General features: G+C 37.4%; 1 protein-coding gene across 1 annotated transcript in view; it reads left to right on the top strand.

The window, feature by feature from the left end:
• The window catches only part of LOC135196021 (uncharacterized), a 24595-nt gene extending 2459 nt beyond the window's left edge, over positions 1-22136 (top strand). The window contains exons 2-5 of the mRNA XM_064222503.1: positions 16176-16298; positions 18639-18776; positions 20233-20376; positions 21926-22136. Coding sequence (XP_064078573.1) covers positions 16206-16298; positions 18639-18776; positions 20233-20376; positions 21926-22000 — 450 coding nt within the window. The 5' untranslated portion in view covers positions 16176-16205 and the 3' untranslated portion in view covers positions 22001-22136. The remainder of the gene's footprint in view (positions 1-16175; positions 16299-18638; positions 18777-20232; positions 20377-21925) is intronic.
• Positions 22137-23430: the final 1294 nt, after the last annotated feature.

The following is a 23430-nucleotide window of genomic DNA, read 5'->3' as shown; positions in this document are numbered from 1 at the left end:
TTGAATGGGAGAATGAGGATCAAAATGATAATAGGTGATAAGGGACTGGCAATATGCCGTTTCACAAGACGTACTGGATGCAATGTCAGTGTCTCTTTGTAGGAAAGCATGGCCCCCTTTGTCTTGGGTCTGGGTATCTTGGCGCACCACTCACGCCCTAGATAGGCCTAACAGAAGGCAGGTGGTGGGACATCCGTCCGTCACGTCTCGCAGCCGACTGAGGCAAGAAATTCAGGTGGGTTGCTTGGGGGTTGGAAGTCAGCTTAACCCCCCACGATCAAGCAAATCTGGAAAACAAGCATACAGCCAGCAGAGGGTCACCGGAAGAGAGCTTAAGATATAGGTCTAAGAAGTACCAATCTGCCTACATCCTTCCCTTTTGAGATACGTCCCATAAAGCTGACAAAAGACTCTTTCCCCAACTGGGAACTCCCTATCTCTAGCTGGCGGGTTTTGGGTTTGCGTCTACTAAAAATCAGCTGATATTTGGAAGAAATGGCTGCCGTTTTCCAAATCAAATTATTTCATGATATCTGGGTAGACGAACGATCTATAAACGTCACAATATATATATATACATATCACACATATCCACAGTGAAAAATAAGAGACAGGGTGTAGGTCTGACCGGTTTCGGCTTTATTTTCAAGCCATTGACAATTCTGGACAAAACAATAAGGTTAAAAGATCAGTGTTTTGCTTCTATGTTTTTAAGAGCACTACGGGTATGTAGCCCAGAATATATAGATGAGGAAATAGATAAGATTCAGAATACAGGCAAGAAACTGAAATATCCAGATAATGTACTAAACAATGCATTAAAAGCGGCAAAAAGACCATGTATCAAAATCAAAAAGAACCTTACAACAACAAAAATTTGCTTGTACTACCTTATAATAGTAATATGAAAGATATCCCACATCTCCTGAAGAATTTTGGTGTTAATGTAGTTTTTTAAAAACAATAAAACAATGAAACAGGTACTTATTAAGAACTCCCCCGACAATGCTAAAGGATGTGTATATAAAATCCCGTGTAAGTCTTGTGAGCAACTTTTACATTGGTCAAACGGGGAAAGCACTGGAAAAAAGAATAGAACAACATAAACAATGTGTGAGATATGCACAGGGAAATAGTGGTATATTGTACATGTTAGTGAGAACAATCATGCTATTAACTGGGAAGGGGCAAAAAAAAAGCTGGGTGAGTTCTAATAATGCACTTGGAAAGGAATATTCATTGAATCTAGTTTTATAAAAGAAAGTTACAACAATAATATGAACATCAGTCAAGGAATGTATAAACTTGATCTTTCAATATCAAAAGAAATTTGTAAACTGTTTAAAATTTTAAGGTTGGCTGTAGAGATCATATGAAAAATAGGATTATTGATAGTTTGTAAACACAGTAAAGGGGGCAGTAGTGGTAATGAGATGTTTCAACCCCGCCTACCCTGACACCTGTCAGGTGTGGACTTGTACCCTAAGCGGTAGTATCCCTTGAGAATTTATTGTAAATTTTAGCCTAATGATTTTGAAAGCCACTCCTACTAGACACCTGCCTGTGGGTGGATCTGCAGTCTCAAACTGTTGTGTGTATGTTCGTCAGTACTGTCTTTGTAGTATATATACTCGTGAATTCTAATACTATGTATCAGTCCTTGTCAATGGCTTGAAAATAAAGCCGAAACCGGTCAGGACCTACACCCTGTCTCTTATTTTTCACCTGTGGATATGTGTGATAAATGAATCACGTGCTAAAGTGATTATAATCCATATATACATATATATGTTTGAGCCAGTATCCATGGACTTCATCACGACCTGGGTCTTTCCAGTAGGGCATTTTCTTTAGTTGGTGTTTGATTTTGTCTGTCGTTGTCTCAGTGAATCTTTGTTTTATTGTCCCCATTTCTTCTTCCTTGACTTCCTGGAGCCATGTTGCATGTTTGTTGTGTGATAGTGTGATAACGAATTGCTCCATATGTTTTCCTAGAGTCTCTTACTTGTTCAGATTCAGGAATTTCATGGTGGTTGTCTTCCCCTCTTACTTGGCTGCATAGTCGTTTCTGGTGGGTTCCCAGGAGTTTGTTCATGTACCGTTCAATCTTATGTGCTTTGGCTTTAAGCCTCTGTTTTATAATCTTCTACTGTTATTTAGTCCTTTGTCCTGTACTTTGTATTTCTCGTTCAGTTCCTCCCTGATTTTTTGCTTCTTAGCCTTTTTTCTGCCATCTCTTTCAGTTTACGCACATATGCAAGGTTATTTGTTTCTGTGATACTAGTGGTGTGTATTAGTCTCATTATGTCATTGGCTTCATTTGTTTTCTTCCTTAGTTTCTTCGTGTTGTAGGCTTTCGTGGAAGTGATCTTTGTTCTTTCTGTAATTGGCTTCATCCATTGTCTGATCTTTTCCAGCCATTCTGTCCTCGCCGTTGCTTCTTCCGTGTTTCTTCGTGTATCGTCATTTGGTAGCTCATCATTCCTGTCATCCTCTGTGGTATTGTCTCTTAGTTCGTCTTCTCGACCTTCGTTGCTGGGTGTTATTTTTCTTTTCAGTTCCTCTCTTTCTGTTGTGGAGAGTCAGTTCTTTTTATTTATGTTTGTGGAGAGACAGTTCTTTTTTTATGTTCTTTACTTAGTCTACCAGCCTCTGTTCTGTTTGAGGGGTGTTATTTCTCTCATTCCAGATGTTGACCAACCTTCTTCTGTATCCTCTTTCCGCCGGGTTGCTTCTGATGTAGCATCTCTTTATTTCTTTATTCCCTTCTCTTGTTCATTTCTGCTTCTGGTTTGACTCTGTAACTCCAGTCTCTGGTTGCTGGTTACTGACGTTATGGTGGTCAGTTCCTGTATGACGACCATGAAATACCTGACCGCCCCCTGTCAATTGGGTTGTATACCTGGCTGCCGGACAAAGCTCCTCTGTTATCAGAGGATCCATTTACGCCGTTGTCGTTTGATCTTTAATTTTTTCCATTATTGCCGAGTTTTGCCATTATTATTATTAAAATTATTATCATTATTCAGAGGATGAAGAACCCTATCCATATTGAACAAGCTCATCACAGTGTTATTATTACTATTATTATTTTTTTCACAGTCATCCTATTTGACTGAGTGAGTTTTGTAGCGTGGGGTTCGGGTTGCATCCTACCTCCTTAGGAGTCCATCACTTCTCTCACTATGTGTGCTGTTTCTAGGAACACTATCTTGTGCATGAGTCCTGGAGCTACCTTGGGATCTAGTTTTTCCAGGTTCCTTTTTATGGATGTTGGGATCGTGCCTAGTGTTCCTATGATTATGGATACAATTTCCACTGTCATATCCCATATCCCTCTAATTCTATTTTCAGGTCATGATAATTATCAATCTTTTCTCTCTCTTTATCTTCTTCTCCGGTGTCCCATGGTATTGCGGCATCAATGACTGATACATTCTTCTTGGTTCTGTCAACCAACGTCACGTCTGGTCTTACGCAGAATTTTATATACTATCTTATTTTTGAAGTCTAAAGGAGTAAAAAATATTCAAGGGATATAAAAGAATAACCTATATTTCATAATACATCGCTTCAGCACCTCAATAAATAAGCTCCCCAATGTACACTTCGTCTTGGTATTGGAACGAAAACAATAAGGGAGACATCCGTTGCACTTCCAAATTAAGGATGTTATAAAAAGTGCACCAAGAAACGGACCATTCCGCGTCACCTGCACCAGAACGAGAGAAAGGCACTACAAAAACCGTAAACCATATTTGTTAAAGCATCCAAAATTATTACACTTAAATTATAAACGTCTCAAGATTCAAAACTTAAAACTCAAAACACTCAATTTACGAATCTCACCAAGTTAACGACAATTATCACTTCACCCATCCACGATAATTTCGTTATTAAATATGGCAAAAACTGTAGCCAAAGAAATAGGCCAATCCAACGTTCTAAAAAAATAATATTAGCAGGAATTAAAAATTTAATTATGGATTACTCGAATGGTTGAGGAACATAAAACACAAACCAATAAATAAGGCGGGTAACCTTACAACTTAGCTAACCTGCATCTTATACCACGGCAAGCTGTCCGTCTGCGATGTCATGCAATGAAGTCTCCGTCCTAATGTGGGTCCCATGAACTATTTACTCTCGGTAAATCATCTTACAAGTGTTGCCAAATAATATCAATAATCCCAGCGGCGGCGAAATCCGTCCTGCTCGAAAGGGCTGATATCTTCAAAAAATGCTTAGAGTGAGCACTTCTTTGTAGGACCGAGTCTGGTCTGCCACTGCTTGAATTACGTAGCTCTCAAGAAAAGGAAAACTTTCACCTCTGCCGAAGATCCCAACACTATTCTGTAAAAAGGCAATTCTTCGGCAGTAACTAGTTAAACTAGCTGGTTCGGGGAGCTAAAAGGCATTACAGCTATTGTAAGGTAATAATGGCCTTTAATGAAGTTAACTGAAACCACTATCTAGAAAAAATATGAAATTTTATTTTGCTCATATTATTTTTGTAGAACAATTTAAAATCTAAAAGTTAGAAAAAAGAAAATATAACTAATATTTTGTACACTCCACCAAGAGGGATGCAAATTTTTAACAAGAAAGAAAATTTTAAAAAAATTTGCATACAAAAAATAAATTCTGAAGAATTAGGAAAAAATTAGCATAAAAATATTTACAGGCCGGGGAAACCACGAGCCACTAAACTAGATCATTCCTAAACCAAATTTTGGGTTTTTTGCTTTTACTCATTAAGCAGCCTTTCTTTTTGATCGAGGTTTAATAATTTTTAACATCCTTTTTTATGTCAACTAACCTATCAGAGAACTCAGGGTCAACCTTTAAAATCTGAATAAGAGTAGAGGCATGTCTTTTTACAACCTCCTTTGATTTACCCTTCAATACTACGGCTCCAGTTACTTCACCGTTATCATTTTTAATTATTTGTTTTACCATGGCCAAGGGGTAGTCATTAGGTTTAGTATGCACTTCCTTAATAAGAACAATATCATTCACTTGCAAATCATGTAGTGACTGGAATATAACGACCCTTTCTATCAACTGCCTGAGAAATTAATGTTCCTAAAACTCACCATGATAAATTTCAAATAACCTCTGAACGAATAATTTTTCTTAATTTAGCATACTGACACTGTATAGAAGTGGAAGGTGGATTTACCTGATGCTCATAGTCAGGATCCTCGGATGGTATGTAGTGTAAATCAGGAATTAAATTTAAGGAGGTTAATCCATATCCCCTAATAAGATGCTCAGGAGTTATGGGTTCAGGCAGTCGTCAGAAATATCTCTTAAAGATTCCTTAAACGCAATAGGTCTCCTATTAGCTAAATGAATGATATAGCAACTAAAAATTCAAAATCAAAATAGATAAAACATTATTCTTAATAGATCCAAAAAGAAGTCTCTTGACCAATTTAACACATACCTCAACCAATGACCCTAACGCACTAACAAACTTTAAACTACTGCTGAAAAAGATAGTGGTTTTACATTATTGCTTTCAAAATAAACTTGAACTTCTGGATCTTGTAAAAAATCAGTTATCAAGTTAAATCCAGCAGTAAATTGAGAACCTAAATCACTTACAGTACATAATTGTGGTACTCCAAATTGAAAATAATGCATCTGAAATGCGCGCAAAAAACTTCTTCTATAGAAAGATCATGACAAATTTTGAAGGTTGATAGCTCGTGACCATGTACAGGTAACACAAAGAAGCCATACTTTCTCCTTTTGCTGATTTTTCTTAACATAAAATGGACAAGGTGATCAATAAAAATATTAGCAAAAGGAGTGTGAGGAGGATTTGACCGGAATTCACGATATTGACTTTGATTTAACTTAATAGTTCTAGCATTGAATCGTTTGCAATGAACACATTGTTTTAAACACTTCTTTATGACAGAAAAATGGCATGGAATATAAAAACTTTTTCTAAGTTCAGAAAGGACTGCATAACAACCAGAATGAGCAAGCTGAACAGAATGTCATTAACTATGATGTTTGTTAAGGCACTATTCTTTGAAAGCAAAATAGGAAAATCCTTGATTGGAGTTCACGTGCCATTTTTTAAACTGCTCTTAACTCTAAGGACTCCTTGTTGATCCATTAAAAACATTGAACTTTGATACCATGGCTTGGAATATCATCTAAGGTTTTACCTCCAACTTGGAAATACAGAACAACATCAGAAAAATGTCTTCTTTGATCATCTCTAATAATTTGACATGTGGCCTTTACCAATAAATTAGGTTTTTTATTAATATGGTATCTTAGCTTTAATTTTCCATAGCTGAAAATAATAAAGAACACTACGTTGCAAAAGAACCAGTTTTCGGAAACTAGAAAAGTTACATGGATTCAACAAAGAATCAGAAATTTCTAAATTAGCTGACAAACTAGTCAAAGGAGAAAACTGAACTAGGTTCGTCAGATTTTTTTCAACATTATTACTGCTATGCTCAACTAATGGATTTGGAACAACAACTTCGCTCAGATCCTGCTCAATTTCCTTAAGTAAATCAAGATTTGGGCCCACCAAAAAATTAGATTTCAAAAGCTGCTTATACGATAAACACCTTGTGACACAATCTGTAGGATTATCAATACCTGGAATAAACTTAAATGTAACAGGCTTGATATCGCACAATTTCTGAATAGACTGTAATCTATTGACAACAAAAGTGGATCGTTTTTGCAGTTTGTCTAATTTAGCCACAGCCAAGTGTAACCAATGAATGCAACATAGTGAATCTGTATAAAGACAAAGATCAACTATAGCCACAGGTTTAATGCAAGAAGGACCAGACAAATCTCGGTAAATCTCGATCAAAGTTTCAACACCCAATGTTATGGCATTTAATTCCAAAGAAGGTATAGATTTATTCTTTAATTGCAAATTAACCATTCGGTTTTTAGCAGTTATCAAACTTAATTTGCCAGTTTCAATACACTTAATATAAACAACACAACCATAAAGTGAGTGACTGGCATCAGTAAATGCAATTAATTTGTATTTAGATTTTCTAGATCCAACAAATCTAGGGATCTGAATAGTTGGTGCAGAATTTGCCTGCTTGCAAATATTCCTCCACTTGAAGTTTATGCATAAAAAGACGGCTGCGATTCAAAATTGGCATATTAAAGTTAAATACATCAAACTGAGAAGCCAATGACTTTAAAATTGAACGTTTAGTGTTTGCTTCAACATTTAAATTCATAGGATTTGTGTAAATTGTATCCGTTACACGATTCCACTTTAAACCTAAAAGTTTTACTTCTTCACTAGAAGTGTTCCCATACTTCTGATCAATTTGACTTTGCAGGTCCATAAGATTAGTATAAAGTTGTTGTATTTCAAATTTGTAGGGAGAAAAAATATGTGGTAAATCATCATATGACCACTGGAGTTCATCAATGGAATCAGTAGTAATGGCTCCATTATCCATATATAAAAGCCCATACATAAGATGTTTCAAACCCTGCAACATGGGAGGATCATTCTTTGACATAATTACCAAAATGTAGTAAAGTGGAAATCATTACAGAAAAAGGGTTGCATCGAGTCCAAAAACTAAGACGAAACATTTCGGTACACAACAAGAGGAATAATCATTTCTATTAACGTTCTTGTACCAATAAAACAATAACTTGCTTTTGGTCCCACGTCACTCAAGAGCAGCTGGTTAAATGCCTTCTTCAAATCATATAATAATAAATAAGATCCAAATCGGAGGATGCAAAAAGCAGAAGAAAGTTCTGATTAAGGGTGGGTCCTGCAAACATTGCTTGATTATGAGATACGCTCAAACTTTTTCTCACAATCTTTCTCCCATAAATTACTAAGAATACAATACGACACTTCGTGGTCTCCCTATCAGGTTTAAAAATACCCATATGTGGTAAAAAAGAGTATCAGGATGTTCTTCCAAATATTTCTGAACATCATCTACCTTAGCTATATACCATCCCTAACCGCTCTTTAATTGTTTGATCCATAAGCTGAAGGTGACCATTCTTCTTAAGCTTTGCAAAATTAGAGTGAAGTATCTGCCTAGACAAATCTCTGGTTTTTTGATAGGCAATGTGAAAACCCTTTTGTTACCATAAAGAGGAACAACAATACCTGCCGTCTAAATCTTGGGAGATATTATTCAATGACTAATTAATGAGGGTATCATGAATCTCTATGCTTTTCCTCATTATGAAACCTGATTATCGTAGTAAATGTATTTCCACATTCTTCTTCTAAAATTTCATTACTAGCTTGCTTAAGTTTGGACCCAATAAGTTTACCTTTATCATCTAAAACACAAAAATTAGATTGCGTGGAAACCGATGAAAAATCTAAATTTTCCAAATCTGGGTTATCGAGAGGTTCAACTAAACTAGAAATTAAAATGCATGACTTTCTGCAATATTACTCGATACAAAATTATAGGATGCAGGGGTGCTAAACAGGCAAACTACTCATATCACTGGTCTGAAGATGCATAGGTTGGCAGAGCTGATATATCATTTCAAAAACAAACTGTCTTAAATTACCAACCAAAAGTACACCTACATGAGACAAATATACAAAGAGCTATTACCAAAACATACATCCCTCCCTGCAATACATCTACCTGGATCGGATCCTAAAATAATTCAATGTTCAATCTCCCGACTCTCTTTACTTAAAAAAATGAATCTGCTAAAACATAGCCCTTATCCTCAAAATTTTGTACAATTTACCAAGGTTAGGCAACTTCAAATATACGTTAATATTAGGAACCACCAAAGCAGGATTTTAAACAAATGCTCACCGAGTTGGAGAGGGACTTCTACAAGTTTACTTTGATATAACTGAGGCTTATTGAATCCTTTAATAGTTTAATTTTACATTCATTTGAAGGACTTTAAACTCATGAGATGCTGCAAACTTTCGCTTACAAATGAACTTTGTGACCCCCTATCTTTAGAGCACGGAATTGCTGATGTAAATGAAAAAGTGGGAAGCACCGAATCAAAACTTAAACTTTGCAAAAACTACAACCCCACTACTTGCTTCCACTTTACTTGCACTAGTACTATTTACATTGTCAACCAGCTGTAGTTAGTATGTGAACCGGAAAAACCACGAGTACACAAAAATTGAAAATGCCAGCCGTAACAACGAGAACATTTCTTCCTAACGTAAATTACAGAGTTAGCTTTGTGGTTTAATCTAGCACATCTCGTACATCCATTCAGTTTACCGATTCTATCAATCTTTGCTTGGGGAGTTTTTATATCTTTGTACAATTAGAAATAGAATGTCTATCAGCATCCGAACACAAAGGGCAATTATCAAAATATTACAAGACTTTGTATTGACTGCAACAGCAAAAACTAGAACTATTTGTTCTTTCTTTTCCCCCTTTGAGGACTTCTAAACTTATTCACTTTATGTGGTTTATGCTGCATATAAACGCTCATTTGCAGTGAAAAAAATTATCCACAATTTCCTTAATGGAAGGCATTATTCTTACCAGTGGACATGAACTAAATGAGTTTTTAAAAAGCACGCTTAAACCATTCCATAACAAAATACTGATTACTCATCTACACTCAAAGATAAAGACCTAACATTCCTGAATCATTTTAGTTTTGGAAATGAATTCAAATGGATCGTCCATTATAACCTAAACTTAAGCTCAGTCAGCTTCTTGATAGTTTCAATTTAAATTTAAGATTCATCAGGAGAAGCAAAGGCAGCACTTAATAAATTTTTAGCATCCTTGTATGTCTGCTTATCTACTTCGAGAGAGTTTAGAAGTGCCTTAGCATTACCAGAAACCTGCTGTGACAATAACAATAACAAATCCCTATCAGCGTAACTGTATGAAGCAGTAGTAAGCTCAAACTCTCTTATAAACTTTAAAAAATCTTCTCCCTCAGTGCTAGAATATTTAGGTAATGGCGCTACTGGCTGTTTCAAAAGACTACGTGCCTCATATACCCTATTGTTACCTGATGGAGTAGTAGATGACAAACATTTTAACATCACTAAACATTGTTGTATCTTACACATGTAATCCTCACATGCCTCAACCTCTGCTTCAAGATCTCCCTCATCAAACTCTTGAGAGTCAACAAATTTACGAGTCTGAATATCATTATCTGATTTAGAAGGCTCAATCTTGTACTCGTCTAAGCTCATCTCTATTACTGCTTGCTGAGAGCTGTTAAGCGTTTCATATGTACTACATTTGTTATGAGCAAGAGTTACACGGGATCTGATGGTTTTACGCCGTGCAATCAATAACTTTAAGTCCGACATTGTAAATGCTAATGAAAAATGCACTGTCAAAAAATTAATAATCACTATGCCTTAAAAAATGCAAGAAAAATTATAAATACACCAACACAGTATACTAAGAAATGTACTTAGAAAAGGCAAAAAGGTTCTAAATAACCATGCACAAAATACAACAAAATCAGGTAATTAAATCACCAAAATGCTATCAAAAAATGAAATTAAGAATAATACCACCAAATATAAAATACCGCAAAACTACAATATTCAAAAAATGCAAAACTTAAAATTTCTAACGTTCGAAAGAATGTAAACAAAATGTAAACACGCAAGGGGAGGGGACCCAACACCAAGACGAGAACAAGAAATAAACGGGTTAAATTCGAGTAAGTCCCTGTTCGGGTGCCATACGCAGAATTTTATATACTATCTTATTTTTGAAGTCTAAAGGAGTAAAAAATATTCAAGGGATATAAAAGAATAACCTATATTTCATAATACATCGCTTCAGCACCTCAACAAATAAGCTCCCCAATGTACACTTCGTCTTGGTATTGGAACGAAAACAATAAGGGAGACATCCGTTGCACTTCAAAAATAAGAAAGTATATAAAATTCTGCGTAGGTCTATTGGCATGCATCAGCCTATCTGTTCTGATGCTATGGTCCCAGAGGATCTTTGCTTGATCGTTTTCTATTATTCTTTCAGGTTGGTGTTCCTACCGCTTATTATTGCAAGGTGGCTGGTGTTTCTTGTTGTTGTTATTATTATTATTATTATTATAATTATTATTATCATTATTATTATTATTATTATTATTATTATTTTTGGTCTATCACAGTCCTCCAATTCGACTGGGTGGTATTTATAGTGTGGGGTTCCGGGTTGCATCCTGCCCCTTTAGGAGTCCATCACTTTTCTTAATATGTGTGCCGTTTCTAGGATCACATTCTTCTGCATGAGTCCTGGAGCTACTTCAGCCACTAGTTTTTCTAGATTCCTTTTCAGGGATCTTGGGATCATGCCTAGTGTTCCTATGATTATGGGTACAATTTCCACTGGCATATCCCATATCCTTCTTATTTCTATTTTCAGTCTTGATACTTATCCATTTTTCCCTCTCTTTCTCTTCAACTCTGGTGTCCCGTGGTATTAAGACATCAATGACTGATACTTTCTTCTTGATTTTGTCAATCAACGTCACGTCTGGTCTATTTGCACGTATCACCCTATCTGTTCTGATACCATAGTCCCAGAGGATCTTTGCCTGATCGTTGTCTATCACTCCTTCATGTTGATGCTCGTACCACTTATTACTGCAAGGTAGCTGATGCTTCTTGCACAGGCTCCAGTGGAGGGCTTTTGCCACTGAATAATACCTCTTTTTGTACTGGTTCTGTACAAGTGCCGGACATTCGCTTGCTATGTGGTTTATGGTTTCATTTTTCGTATTGCACTTCCTACATATGGTAGAGATGTTATATCCATCTATCGTTCTTTGAACATATCTGGTTCTTAGGGCCTGATCTTGTGCCGCTGTTATCATTCCTTCAGTTTCCTTCTTGAGCTCTCCCCTTAATAACCATTGCCACTTGTCATCGCTGGCTAGTTCTTTAGTCTGTCTCATGTATTGTCCGTGCATTGGTTTGTTGTGCCATTCCCCTGTTCTGCTTGTCATTCTCCTGCCTCCTTATATTTCTGGGTCTTCGTCTACTTTTATCAGTCCTTCTTCCCATGCACTCTTGAGTCACTCGTCTTCACTGGTTTTCAGATATTGCCCCAGCGCTCTGTTCTGATGTTGACGCAGTCCTCTATGCTTAGTAGTCCCCCCCCTCCTTCCTTTCGTGTTATGTATAGTCTGTCCGTATTTGCTCTTAGGTGTGGTGCTTTGTGTATTGTCATATGTTTCCTCGTTTTCTGGTCTATGTTGCGGAGTTCTGCCTTCGTCCATTCCACTATTCCTGCGCTGTATCTGATTACTGGCACTGCCCATGTGTTTATGGCTTTTATCATATTTCCGGCGTTGAGTTTTGACTTGAGTATCGCCTTGAGTCTCTGCATATATTCTCTCCTGATCGTGTCCTTCATTTCCTGGTGTTTTATATCCCCTCCTTCCATTATTCCCAGGTATTTGTATCCTGTCTCATCTATGTGTTTGATGTTGTTCCCATCTGGTAGCTTTATCCCTTCAGTTCTCGTTACTTTGCCCTTTTGTATGTTGACTAACGCACATTTTTCTATTCCAAACTCCATCCTGATGTCCCCAGATACAATCCTTACAGTCTGGATTAGGGTATCTATTTCCTTGATGCTCTTACCATACAGCTTGATGTTGGTACCCAGTATCCATCTTCTGCTGTACTTTTGTCATGGGAATCATGGCTACTACGAAGAGTAGTGGGGACAGTGAGTCGCCCTGGAAGATCCCTCTCCTGATATTAACACCTGCTTGTCTTATTCCAGAGCTTGCAAGTATTGTATTCCAGTTGTGCATTGTATTTTTGAGGAAGCTGATGGTGTTTTCCTCTGCCCCATAATATATTTTCAGGCATTTCTATTAGCATGTGTGTGATATCATGTCGAAGGCTTTCTTATAGTCTATCCATGCCATGCTTAGGTTGGTTTTCCTTCTTCTACTGGTCTTCATTACCATTTTGTCTATCAGGAGCTGGTCTTTTATGCCCCTACACTTCCTTCTGCAGCCTTTCTGTTGGTGGGGGATGGTGTTTGTCTCCTCTAGGTAGTTGTATAGCCTTTCGCTGATGATACCTGTTAGTAACTTCCACATTATTGGTAGGCAGGTGATAGGCCTGTAGTTACTGGCTATATTTCCCTTGCTCTTGTCTTTTTGTACTAAGGATATTCTTCCTGTGGTCATCCATTTGGGCGCATGGTGATTTGTGATACAATGGTGGAGTTGTTCTGCTATTCGTGGGTGTAGAGCCTTGAAGTTTTTGTGCCAATATCCATGGTCTTCATTGGGACCTGGGGCTTTCCAGTTGGGTATTTTCTTTAGTTGGTTGTCTGACTGTGTCTTGTCGTGATCTCAGTGAATCTTTGTTTATTCTCCGGGTTTCTTCTTCCTTATTATTATTATTATTTTTATTATTTTATTATTTTATTATTATTTTATTATTATTATTATTATTATTTTATTATTATTATTATTTTATTTTTTCTTTTATTTATTCATTATTATTATTTATTTTTTTATTTATTTATTTATTTTTTTTTGTTCTATCACAGTCCTCCAATTCGACTGGGTGGTATTTATAGTGTGGGGGTCCGGGTTGCATCCTGCCTCCTTAGGAGTCGATCACTTTTCTTACTATGTGCGCCGTTTCTAGGATCACACTCTTCTGCATGAGTCCTGGAGCTACTTCAGCCTCTAGTTTTTCTAGATTCCTTTTCAGGGATCTTGGGATCGTGCCTAGTGTTCCTATGATTATGGGTACAATTTCCACTGGCATACCCCATATCCTTCTTATTTCTATTTTCAGATCTTGATACTTATACATTTTTTCCCTCTCTTTCTCTTCAACTCTGGTGTCCCATGGTATTGCGACATCAATGAGTGATACTTTCTTCTTGGCTTTGTCAATCAACGTCACGTCTGGTCTATTTGCACGTATCACCCTATCTGTTCTGATACCATAGTCCCAGAGGATCTTTGCCTGATCGTTGTCTATCACTCCTTCAGGTTGGTGCTCGTAACATTATACTGCAAGGTAGCTGATGTTTCTTGCACAGGCTCCAGTGGAGGGCTTTTGCCACTGAATCATGCCTCTTTTTGTACTGGTTCTATGCAAATGCCGGACATTCGCTTGCTATGTGGTTTATGGTTTCATTTTTCGTATTGCACTTCCTACATATGGTAGAGATGTTATATCGATCTATCGTTCTTTGAACATATCTGGTTCTTAGGGCCTGATCTTGTGCCGCTGTTATCATTCCTTCAGTTTCCTTCTTGAGCTCTCCCCTTAATAACCATTGCCACTTGTCATCGCTGGCTAGTTCTTTAGTCTGTCTCATGTATTGTCCGTGCACTGGTTTGTTGTACCAGTCCTCTGTTCTGTTTGTCATCCTCCTGTCTCTGTATATTTTTGGGTCTTCGTCTACTTTTATTAGTCCTTCTTCCCATGCACTCTTAGTTTAGCCACTCGTCTTCACTGGTTTTCAGATATTGCCCCAGTGCTCTGTTCTCGATGTTGACGAAGTCCTCTATACTTAGTAGTTGTCTCTCTCCTTCCTTTCGGGTTATGTGTAGTCTGTCTGTATTTGCTCTTGGGTGTAGTGCTTTGTGTATTGTCATATATTTCCTGGTTTTCTGATCTATGCTGCTGAGTTCTGCCTTTGTCCATTCCACTATTCCTGCGCTGTATCTTATTACTGGCACTGCCCATGTGTTTATGGCTTTCATCATATTTCCTCCATTAAGTTTTGACTTGAGTATCGCCTTGAGTCTCTGCACATATCCTTTCCTGATCGTGTCCTTCATCTCTTGGTGTTTTATGTCCCCTCCTTCCATTATTCCCAGGTATTTGTATCCAGTCTCATCTATGTGTTTGATGTTGCTCCCATCTGGTAGCTTTATCCCTTCAGTTTTTGTTACTTTGCCCTTTTGTATGTTGACTAAGGCGCATTTTTCTATTCCAAACTCCATCCTGATGTCCCCAGATACAATCCTTACAGTCTGGATTAGGTTATCTATTTCCTTGATGCTCTTACCATACAGCTTGATGTCGTCCATGAACATCAGATGGTTAATTCTGTTGCCTCTTTTCTTGAGTTGGTACCCGGCATCCATTTTCTGTAGTACTTTTGTCATGGGAATCATGGCTACTACAAAGAGTAGTGGGGACAGTGAGTCGCCCTGGAAGATCCCTCTCCTGATATTAACCTCTGCTAGCCTTATTCCAGAGCTTCTAAGTATTGTATTCCAGTTGCGCATTGTATTTTTGAGGAAGCTGATGGTGTTTTCCTCTGCCCCATATATTTTCAGGCATTCTATTAGCCATGTGTGTGGTATCATGTCGAAGGCTTTCCTATAGTTTATCCATGCCATGCTTAGGTTGGTTTTCCTTCTCCTACTGTTCTTCATTACCATTTTGTCTATCAGGAGCTGGTCTTTTGTGCCTCTACACTTCCTTCAGCAGCCTTTCTGTTGGTGGGGGATGGTGTTTGTCTCCTCTAGGTAGTTGTATAGCCTTTCACTGGTGATACCTGTTAGTAACTTCCACATTATTGGTAGGCAGGTGATAGGCCTGTAGTTACTGGCTATATTTCCCTTACTCTTGTCTTTTTGTACTAATGATGTCCTTCCTGTGGTCATCCATTTGGGTGCATGGTGATTTGAGATACAATGCTGGAGTTGTTCTGCTATTCGTGGGTGTAGGGCCTTGAAGTTTTTGAGCCAGTATCCATGGACTTCATCGGGACCTGGGGCTTTCCATTATTATTATTATTATTATTATTATTATTATTATCCATAAGATGAAGAACCCTATTCATATTGAACAAGCCCACCACAGTATTATTATTATTATTATTATTATTATTATTATTATTGTCAATATTATTATTCAGAAAATGAAGAACCCCATTCGTATGGAACAAGCTCACCACAGGGCCCATTAACTTGAGATTCAATTTCTATAAGAATATTAGTGTTCATTTGAAAGAAGTAACATCAGGTAGTATGAAATACAGAAACCGTAAATCAATAAATAGAAAAACAAATGTTTTCAAATGCAAGGAGAATAGCATTAGAGTAGTACTGCACTGCATATTCGTTTGAACTGATGTGCATTGACAGCACTACCCCTTACTGGGTTCAACACTTACAGGAGAACGTATTATTTTTATCATTCTCAGCATGCACACAAACTACTGAATGCACCGGATATGGTGGCAACTGCAGTAAGATCCTGGATGGGTGTTCGGGCATTTCCTATGACGCAGGGTGTGCAGCTTCAAATTGCACTTGCTGCATTGCTGGTAAGTGACTGTCCTTACTTAACCAGTGCTTCAAATAATAATCATGTGTTGGAATATTGTTCGTTCTAATTCACTCATTTTCTTCCTTATTTTCTTAAAAAGGACAAGATCACTTATTAATAACCTCACTGATCCAGAAATATGTTTCTTCTTTTCTCTTCTTCCCAGCACCATCTCTACATTAAGGAGTTGGTTGCTTGATGTGCCTTCTCCTCCACCGCCCTCCATCAAAGTCATCATCATCCTCCACCAAACTGTTCTCTCCATATCTTCCTTCACTTTATCTCGCCATCTCATTCTCTGTCTCCCTCTTGATCTTCTTCCTCCAACAGGTTCCTCCTAAGCGCTCTTCACTCCCTCCTCTTCGTCCATCCTCAATCATCCCCATACCACCTCAATCGTGACTCTCTTATCACCTCTGACATCTTTTCTAAGCCTGCTCTCCTTATTTTATCATTTCCCAATCTCTCAAGCAGCGATATTCCCATAATCCACCTTAGCATTCTCATCTCTGTTCTCTCAAGCTTTAAATCCTCTTTTTTTATCTTTGAGCCCATGTATCTGATATATTCATTAACACTGGTTTTATCTCTGCACTACAGATCTTGACTTTTAGCTTGACTGGCATTTTCTTATCACATACTACTCCAGCTACATGTCTCCTCTTCCTCCACGCCACTTTTATCCTACTGCCAACTTCAGCCTCACATCCTCCCTCTTGGCTTAAAGTACATCCTAAGTATTGCAACTTTTCTACCTGTTTTGTAGTCGAGCCTCTTCTTTCTTGTATTATTATTCTGTCTCTATCTTCTCTACTGCTCACCAAAACCTCCGTTTTATTCACCTTCACCTTTAAGCTGCACCCTCTCTAAATACTCATGCCAATCTCCAACCCTTCTCTGTAGGTCCTCCTCATTTTCAGCAGTAATCACCTAAATTGAACAAGCTGCATCAAGACAACAGAGATTTCCTACTAACTGAAGTGTTGAAGTTTAGCTCTTTCCTCTCCACAACCAATTTTGTTACAATTGTAAAGGGGGAATTCAGTTACTGTAGGGATGAATTGGGGCCTTCTCCTCCCCTTTCACCTATGAATGGTACCCCTCAGAAAAAACTTATAATAATAATAATAGTAGTAGTAGTAGTAGTAGTAGTAGTAGTAATAGTAGTAGTAGTAGCTGCTGTTCCTGTTACTGTTGTAGCAATAGTAGTATAAGGGACAGATTTTCAGATATCGAGGATAAAAGATAGAAATACGAAAAATCAACGATGAAACAACGGATGACTGAGAGTGTCCAGAGGGACTAAGAATATGAGAAACAAAGAACAGAACAGCAGGTAACTGTGGAAATTAATGAAACAAAATTCGTAAGTTGCAACAGAGAGAGAGAGAGAGAGAGAGAGAGAGAGAGAGAGAGAGAGAGAGAAACTTTCTTGGAATGGATGCGTACAATAGTCAATGTTATTAGAAAGTCTTCGTTGGACATCTGAGACAGTGTTATGTTTGCAGTCTCAATCCGTATATATTTTCCATCTAATAACACTAATTATTGGTTCCAGGTCTTTCATATGAACCACCAGAAAAGTACCAAAACTTGCCACAAAATACTTGTGAAATGTTAGAAAACGTTATCCTCCTAGGGTGGACCCCGATGGGGGAGATACCTCTCACCCCAGACCACCTTGCTTTAACAAACAGGCGGCCCCTCCCCAGCCTCTCCTAAATCCTGGATCCGCCACTGAGGGGGATGCTTGATCACAACTCGACCTTGTTGCATTTATAAAAACTGAGAATCTTTTTCTCAACACAGACACAAACGCAAACACACACACAATATGAGTGTATGTGAGTGAGTGTGTGTATGTGTGTGTATGAAGGTAAAAGGCCCATATAAACATTTTTTTATATGTTCCAGCTATATATTTAGGACAATCACTGGTAAAATATTTTACAAGTGAAAAAGGGACACAGACAGAAGAAGCAGTGTCCGATGATTATATGGTTGCAAGGGAGAATAGTGTTCTCATTGGCCTTATATATTCTTCTTATGATACTGTTGGATTACAGAAGACATTCATACGCATTTATGTAGAAATAGACATTTACATATATACATATAATTTGAATTCCTCTCTTTTCTTTTTGTGTATATTTGTATTATCTGATATCTATTCTTTTTTAACAAGTAAGAACTCTTTCTCTATTTCATCGACCTCCTCTTACTTCTTCCTAATGAACTCTAAGTCAACAGCCCCCTTTGGTGGGCTTGTCCCACATGAATAGGGTTCTCCATCCTCTGAATTCTACTACTAATCATAAGGGTTCATCTTTTTTTTCAGATAATTCTACTTGCGTCACTCTACCTGCCTGCGGAGATGCTGGCGGGTCGTGCATTTCTCCTTCTGAATCGGGCAACTGCACAGGTGTTCTCGACCCCAATGGCTGCCTTGGAGACAGCTGCTCCTGCTGCAAGGGAGGTGAGTGAATCATCCTCTTCAGTGGTAAGATTAGACCTCAAAATCTGTTGTGGAATATTTTCCATTGACTCCCTTCTACTGCCAGACTTTAGAATTCTCTTCCTGCTTTACTTTTCCTGACTTAGAGCATTTAACTTCTTCTCTCCATTCCTGTTCCTGTTTTCTTCTGGCCTGGGCTAGAATAGGATACCAGATTGCACATTACACTAGTCTCCCTTTCATATATACACATTTATTGTCAGCTCTCGAAGGAAATTTGTATTGACTTTATTCTGGATGTTATAAACTGATGTTTCTCTATGGTATATATATCCTGTAGCTTTCCCCGAGAGGGCAAAGAAAAGAAGAAAAAAAAACGCTTTTGGAACAGTTTAATTATTAAGAGATTTTATAGACCTTTACTTAGTATCGTTTCACAGATCCTTGATTCATATGGCGATAAAGGAAACACTATTATCATATTTATAACTATAATGTAACGCTAATAAGCCAACATAAATCAAATTAAATATCACCACACCAATACGAAATTATTTAAATAAATATTTCACAATAGTATTATGGTATTAAATAGAAAGTAAGATGAAAACACAGCTGTTACAATCGTAGTTGGAAGTATACTCCCCCTTCACCAAAATAGCGAAGGTCTCCAAAGAGAAGTTGGATATGGAGAGCAAGGAAGGAGCATTGCTGACTGAGTGGAAGTAGGATCGGCTGGGCGGTCAAGAGATGATTTTGAGGCAAAAGGCGGAAATACTCGAAGAGTAAAAGTACGAAATTCTCCAAATAAAAGTAAAATATGTATAATATATACAATAAGGGAGAATAACAGTTCGTCATAATATATATATATATAACTATATATATATTATATATATATATATATATATATATATATATATATATATACATATATATACATGTATCAAAAAGTAATATATGTTTGGGTGCGCCTGCTTGTTTCAGTCCAAGTTATGACCTGATTGATCATCAATAATTTGGACTGTAAGATTGACTCTTTATTCTGTAATGTAAAAGCATGGAAAACTTAACTATTCATATAATAGTGATTGAAGTCCTTTATTCCTCGCCAAAGGACAGTGGAACAGTCTCCCAACTGAGGAAGTCGCGCAGTTGGTACTTCTTCTTCAAAAGTTCAAGCGAAGAAGATACATTGCATTACTGCCCCAGTGCTTGTTTCCTAGAATCTGAATACATTTTAATCCATTCATTCATTCCCTTCTTTCTACATTTCCCTTTACTTCCTGATAGTTACCATATTCTTTGGAAGCCTGAATTGAAATCAAGTCAGTGGCCCCTTTGGCTGGCTCCTTCCATATGAATAGGGTTCATCGTCTTCAGAATAATAATAATAATAATAATAAAATAATAATAATAATAATAATAATAATAATAATAATAACCACATATATTGTTTTTTCGTCGACGGTCAAAGGTTGCGATGAGACGAACAAGTGCACAGATGCTGGAGGCTACTGCTTCCGAAAGGACGGTCCGTACGTGTGCCCCGGGAAGGTCTTCAAATTCTGTGGTCATGGGAACTGTAGCTGTTGCGTGGTTCCCCACGGGAACGGGAGTGGTAAGAAAGACTTCCATTTTCTTGTTTTTTTGTCATGACGAGAACCTCTGTGGTTTAAGAGAGATTGTTTAACCACAGCACCAAACATTCTGATGTTGTTCATCAGTGTGACTGCTTAGGATTTTATCTATTTATCTATTTTTTAATTTGATTTTGTATTTTTTAATAAATAATTAGGATCTCTTCTTTCTATATTTACCTTTACTTCTTACTTCTTACGCCAAATTCTTCACAAAATTTATTTTGAAATCAATGGACCCTGTGGTGGGCTTGTTCCATATGAATAGGGTTCTTCATCTTCTGAATAATAATAGAGACTATTGTTCTGTTGCTATCTATTCAACAGTCTACTATTTTTATTGAGGTTGAAAATGCAACATCTCAACCCTAATCGTTGCTAGTGTGAAAGTGATAGGTATTACGCTCTTTCAAATGCTCTTTCACTCCTCCTTCAGAATGAGTTGACCAATCTACTTCTACTTATACATTCCCTTGTTAATTTAACCCTTCCTTCTCACTTTTTTCCTTCTTCAGTCAATTTGTTGGAGTAAAGTTGAGGGTCAACAAGACAACTTTGAATGAAACTAGATCTTTATTTTTCAATCCAGTCATTAAAGCTTTATCCTTTTGTTCTTCTTCTCTACAGGATTTAATAAAAGGTAGTTCATCTGATCATTGGTCTTGCCTCAAGTTGTTTCTAGGCTTTATTTTTCATTGTCACCCGTTCTTTAGGAAAGACTTTCTTTTGTTACATCTTCTAGAGCTCCTGCTTTCTTTTGCCACTTCTTCTGAGGGTCCTAGCGTCCTTGTCACCTCTCCTCTACGACCTACGTTCCATCTTGTGTCACCCCTTCTCTTAATCTTGGTCTCCTTTGTTGCAGAGAGGGCTTATTTTCAGTTTCCTAAAGGGAATCTTATTGGCAGCATCCATTCCCTTGAGACTCATGAGAGGATCACCCGCTTCTCAGAAATGGATGTTCGTAACTCAACAAACCACTGCCTCACACTTTTACTGCGTGGAAATAAACAATACTTGAAGTACATGGTTTGGGAAACTTTTTTTTCTCTCAACTCCCTCGACATTTCTTAATGCTTCTGATTTTCCTTACCCTTAGTCTTCTATTCTTCCTTCCCCACTTCCTCCAGGTTTAATTCCCACTCCTTTTCCCTCCCCTTTCTTTCATTCTGCTCTTTCCATTAGGCCTTGAAATGGGAAACACTGCTTCATTCAGCTGCCGGTCATGGGACCTTTTCTTCTAAGGGCTATTCAAGCAAGATTCCCTCTTGGGTCATTACCATGTGCTTAGGACTTATTTCACTGGTATTGTTTTTATTGCCATTATTTTCATAATTTCTTTTATCCTCTTTTTGGCTGAATTTGATTAGACTTGATTGGTAAGCATTATCATCATATAGAAATCCTTCTAAAAGTTTAATCAAAGAATCATGCAGTAGTGATGAATAATGGCTATTTTTAAGAATACTACCTCAATTTTTCTCATTCTTTGACTTCATGTTTTTGAAGCCTTTGGTCATCTTTTCTTTTCAGGAGAGGATTCAAACGAAAGTGGCTAACCTTTGCAACCAGAGGAGTGAGAACTGTCATTGTCCCCTGCTAGACTGAGAACCATTAATTAAGATTCCTAATTTGATTGAAAACATTCTTTCCATAATCATAAATTAAAGAGTCATAAATAGAAGACTTTTGTTATTTCTGAAATGTTTTATGATTATTCTGCAAATAAATTTAGCATGCAAAATAGCTCTTTGTGATTCCACCTCTATTCTTAGAATTGAAGTAACTGTTTCACAAGGCAGCATCTCTTGACACTTTTATTTAAACTACTATGGGTTTCAGAGACAGTGCAAGCACGTTTTTGGGCAATAACTCTGTAACGAACACTCGTATCAGCACGAGATTTTGCTATAGTGTATTACACCCAGTGCCGTAATTCATAAGAGTATTATGAATCACTAATTGTAAAGAAGAAAGACACTTGTCCCTGTACCAAGAGGCAAAAACTCGACTAGCCAGAAAGGAATACGAACCCGCTCAGTATTAAAAAGCTCCGCCTACCATCTCCCTCCATCCCCAACCCCCTCCTTCTCCCTGCCCTCTCTTTTCTCTCTCTCTCTCTCTCTCTCTCTGAAAGTTGCTTTAGTTTAAACTTATTTTGTATGATTTTTTCTTTCTATCTCATAATTAAAATTATTGTATATATCTAATGATCCACAAGGTTGTTACCTGCCAGCTGACTGATTTATCTATGCCTTGATCCGCATATCTTCCCTCCTCTCTCTCTCGCTCTCATCTCTCCCCCTCCATCCCTTCTCCTCGTCCTCCACCCTCCCCCTCCTCAGTCCGGTCCCTATCGTCTCTCTCTCCTCTCTCTCTCTCTCTCTCTCTCTGAAAGTTACTTCAGTTTAAACTTATTTTGTACGATTTTTTCTATCTACCTATCTATCCAATAATAATTTACATTGTTGTATCTATCTAACGATTCATTCAGTTTTTACCTCCCAGCTGACCGATTTATCTATGCATTGATTGATCCGCTCATTCTCTCTCTCTCTCTCTCTCTCTCTCTCTCTCTCTGTGTAGCGGTACTGTAAACGGTTATTAGGGTGAGAAATATCTGATTATACTTGTGTTTAGTTACCTTCTTCGCAATCCTTATTTGGACTCAGGGCATCAGTCATATACTTGTTTTACGAAGGTGAAGAAGAGATGACCACCTCGGAACATAATAATATATAACATATTATATTATAAGTATCCAATATATAATATATATATTATATATATATTATATATAGATATAATCTAATAACCACAAGAGTCAAATGATGGAATTAGCAGAGACAGGTAATGAACATCTCCAAGGGCGCATGGGATTCAGATGTCAATGATAAAGTTTTCATTCAACCAACGCTTAAGAAGATTAAAGGAAGATTATCAGTGAGAGTGACCTAAATTGGCTTAACTGTGGATGGATCTCTTGGTATAAACGCCACCTTTTCTGTAACTTTTCTCATTCATCTACCTGAAGAGAG

The sequence above is a fragment of the Macrobrachium nipponense genome, chromosome 17, assembly GCF_015104395.2.
Source record: "Macrobrachium nipponense isolate FS-2020 chromosome 17, ASM1510439v2, whole genome shotgun sequence".
Taxonomy (NCBI): domain Eukaryota; kingdom Metazoa; phylum Arthropoda; class Malacostraca; order Decapoda; family Palaemonidae; genus Macrobrachium; species Macrobrachium nipponense.
This window is presented reverse-complemented; position numbering and strand designations above follow the sequence as displayed.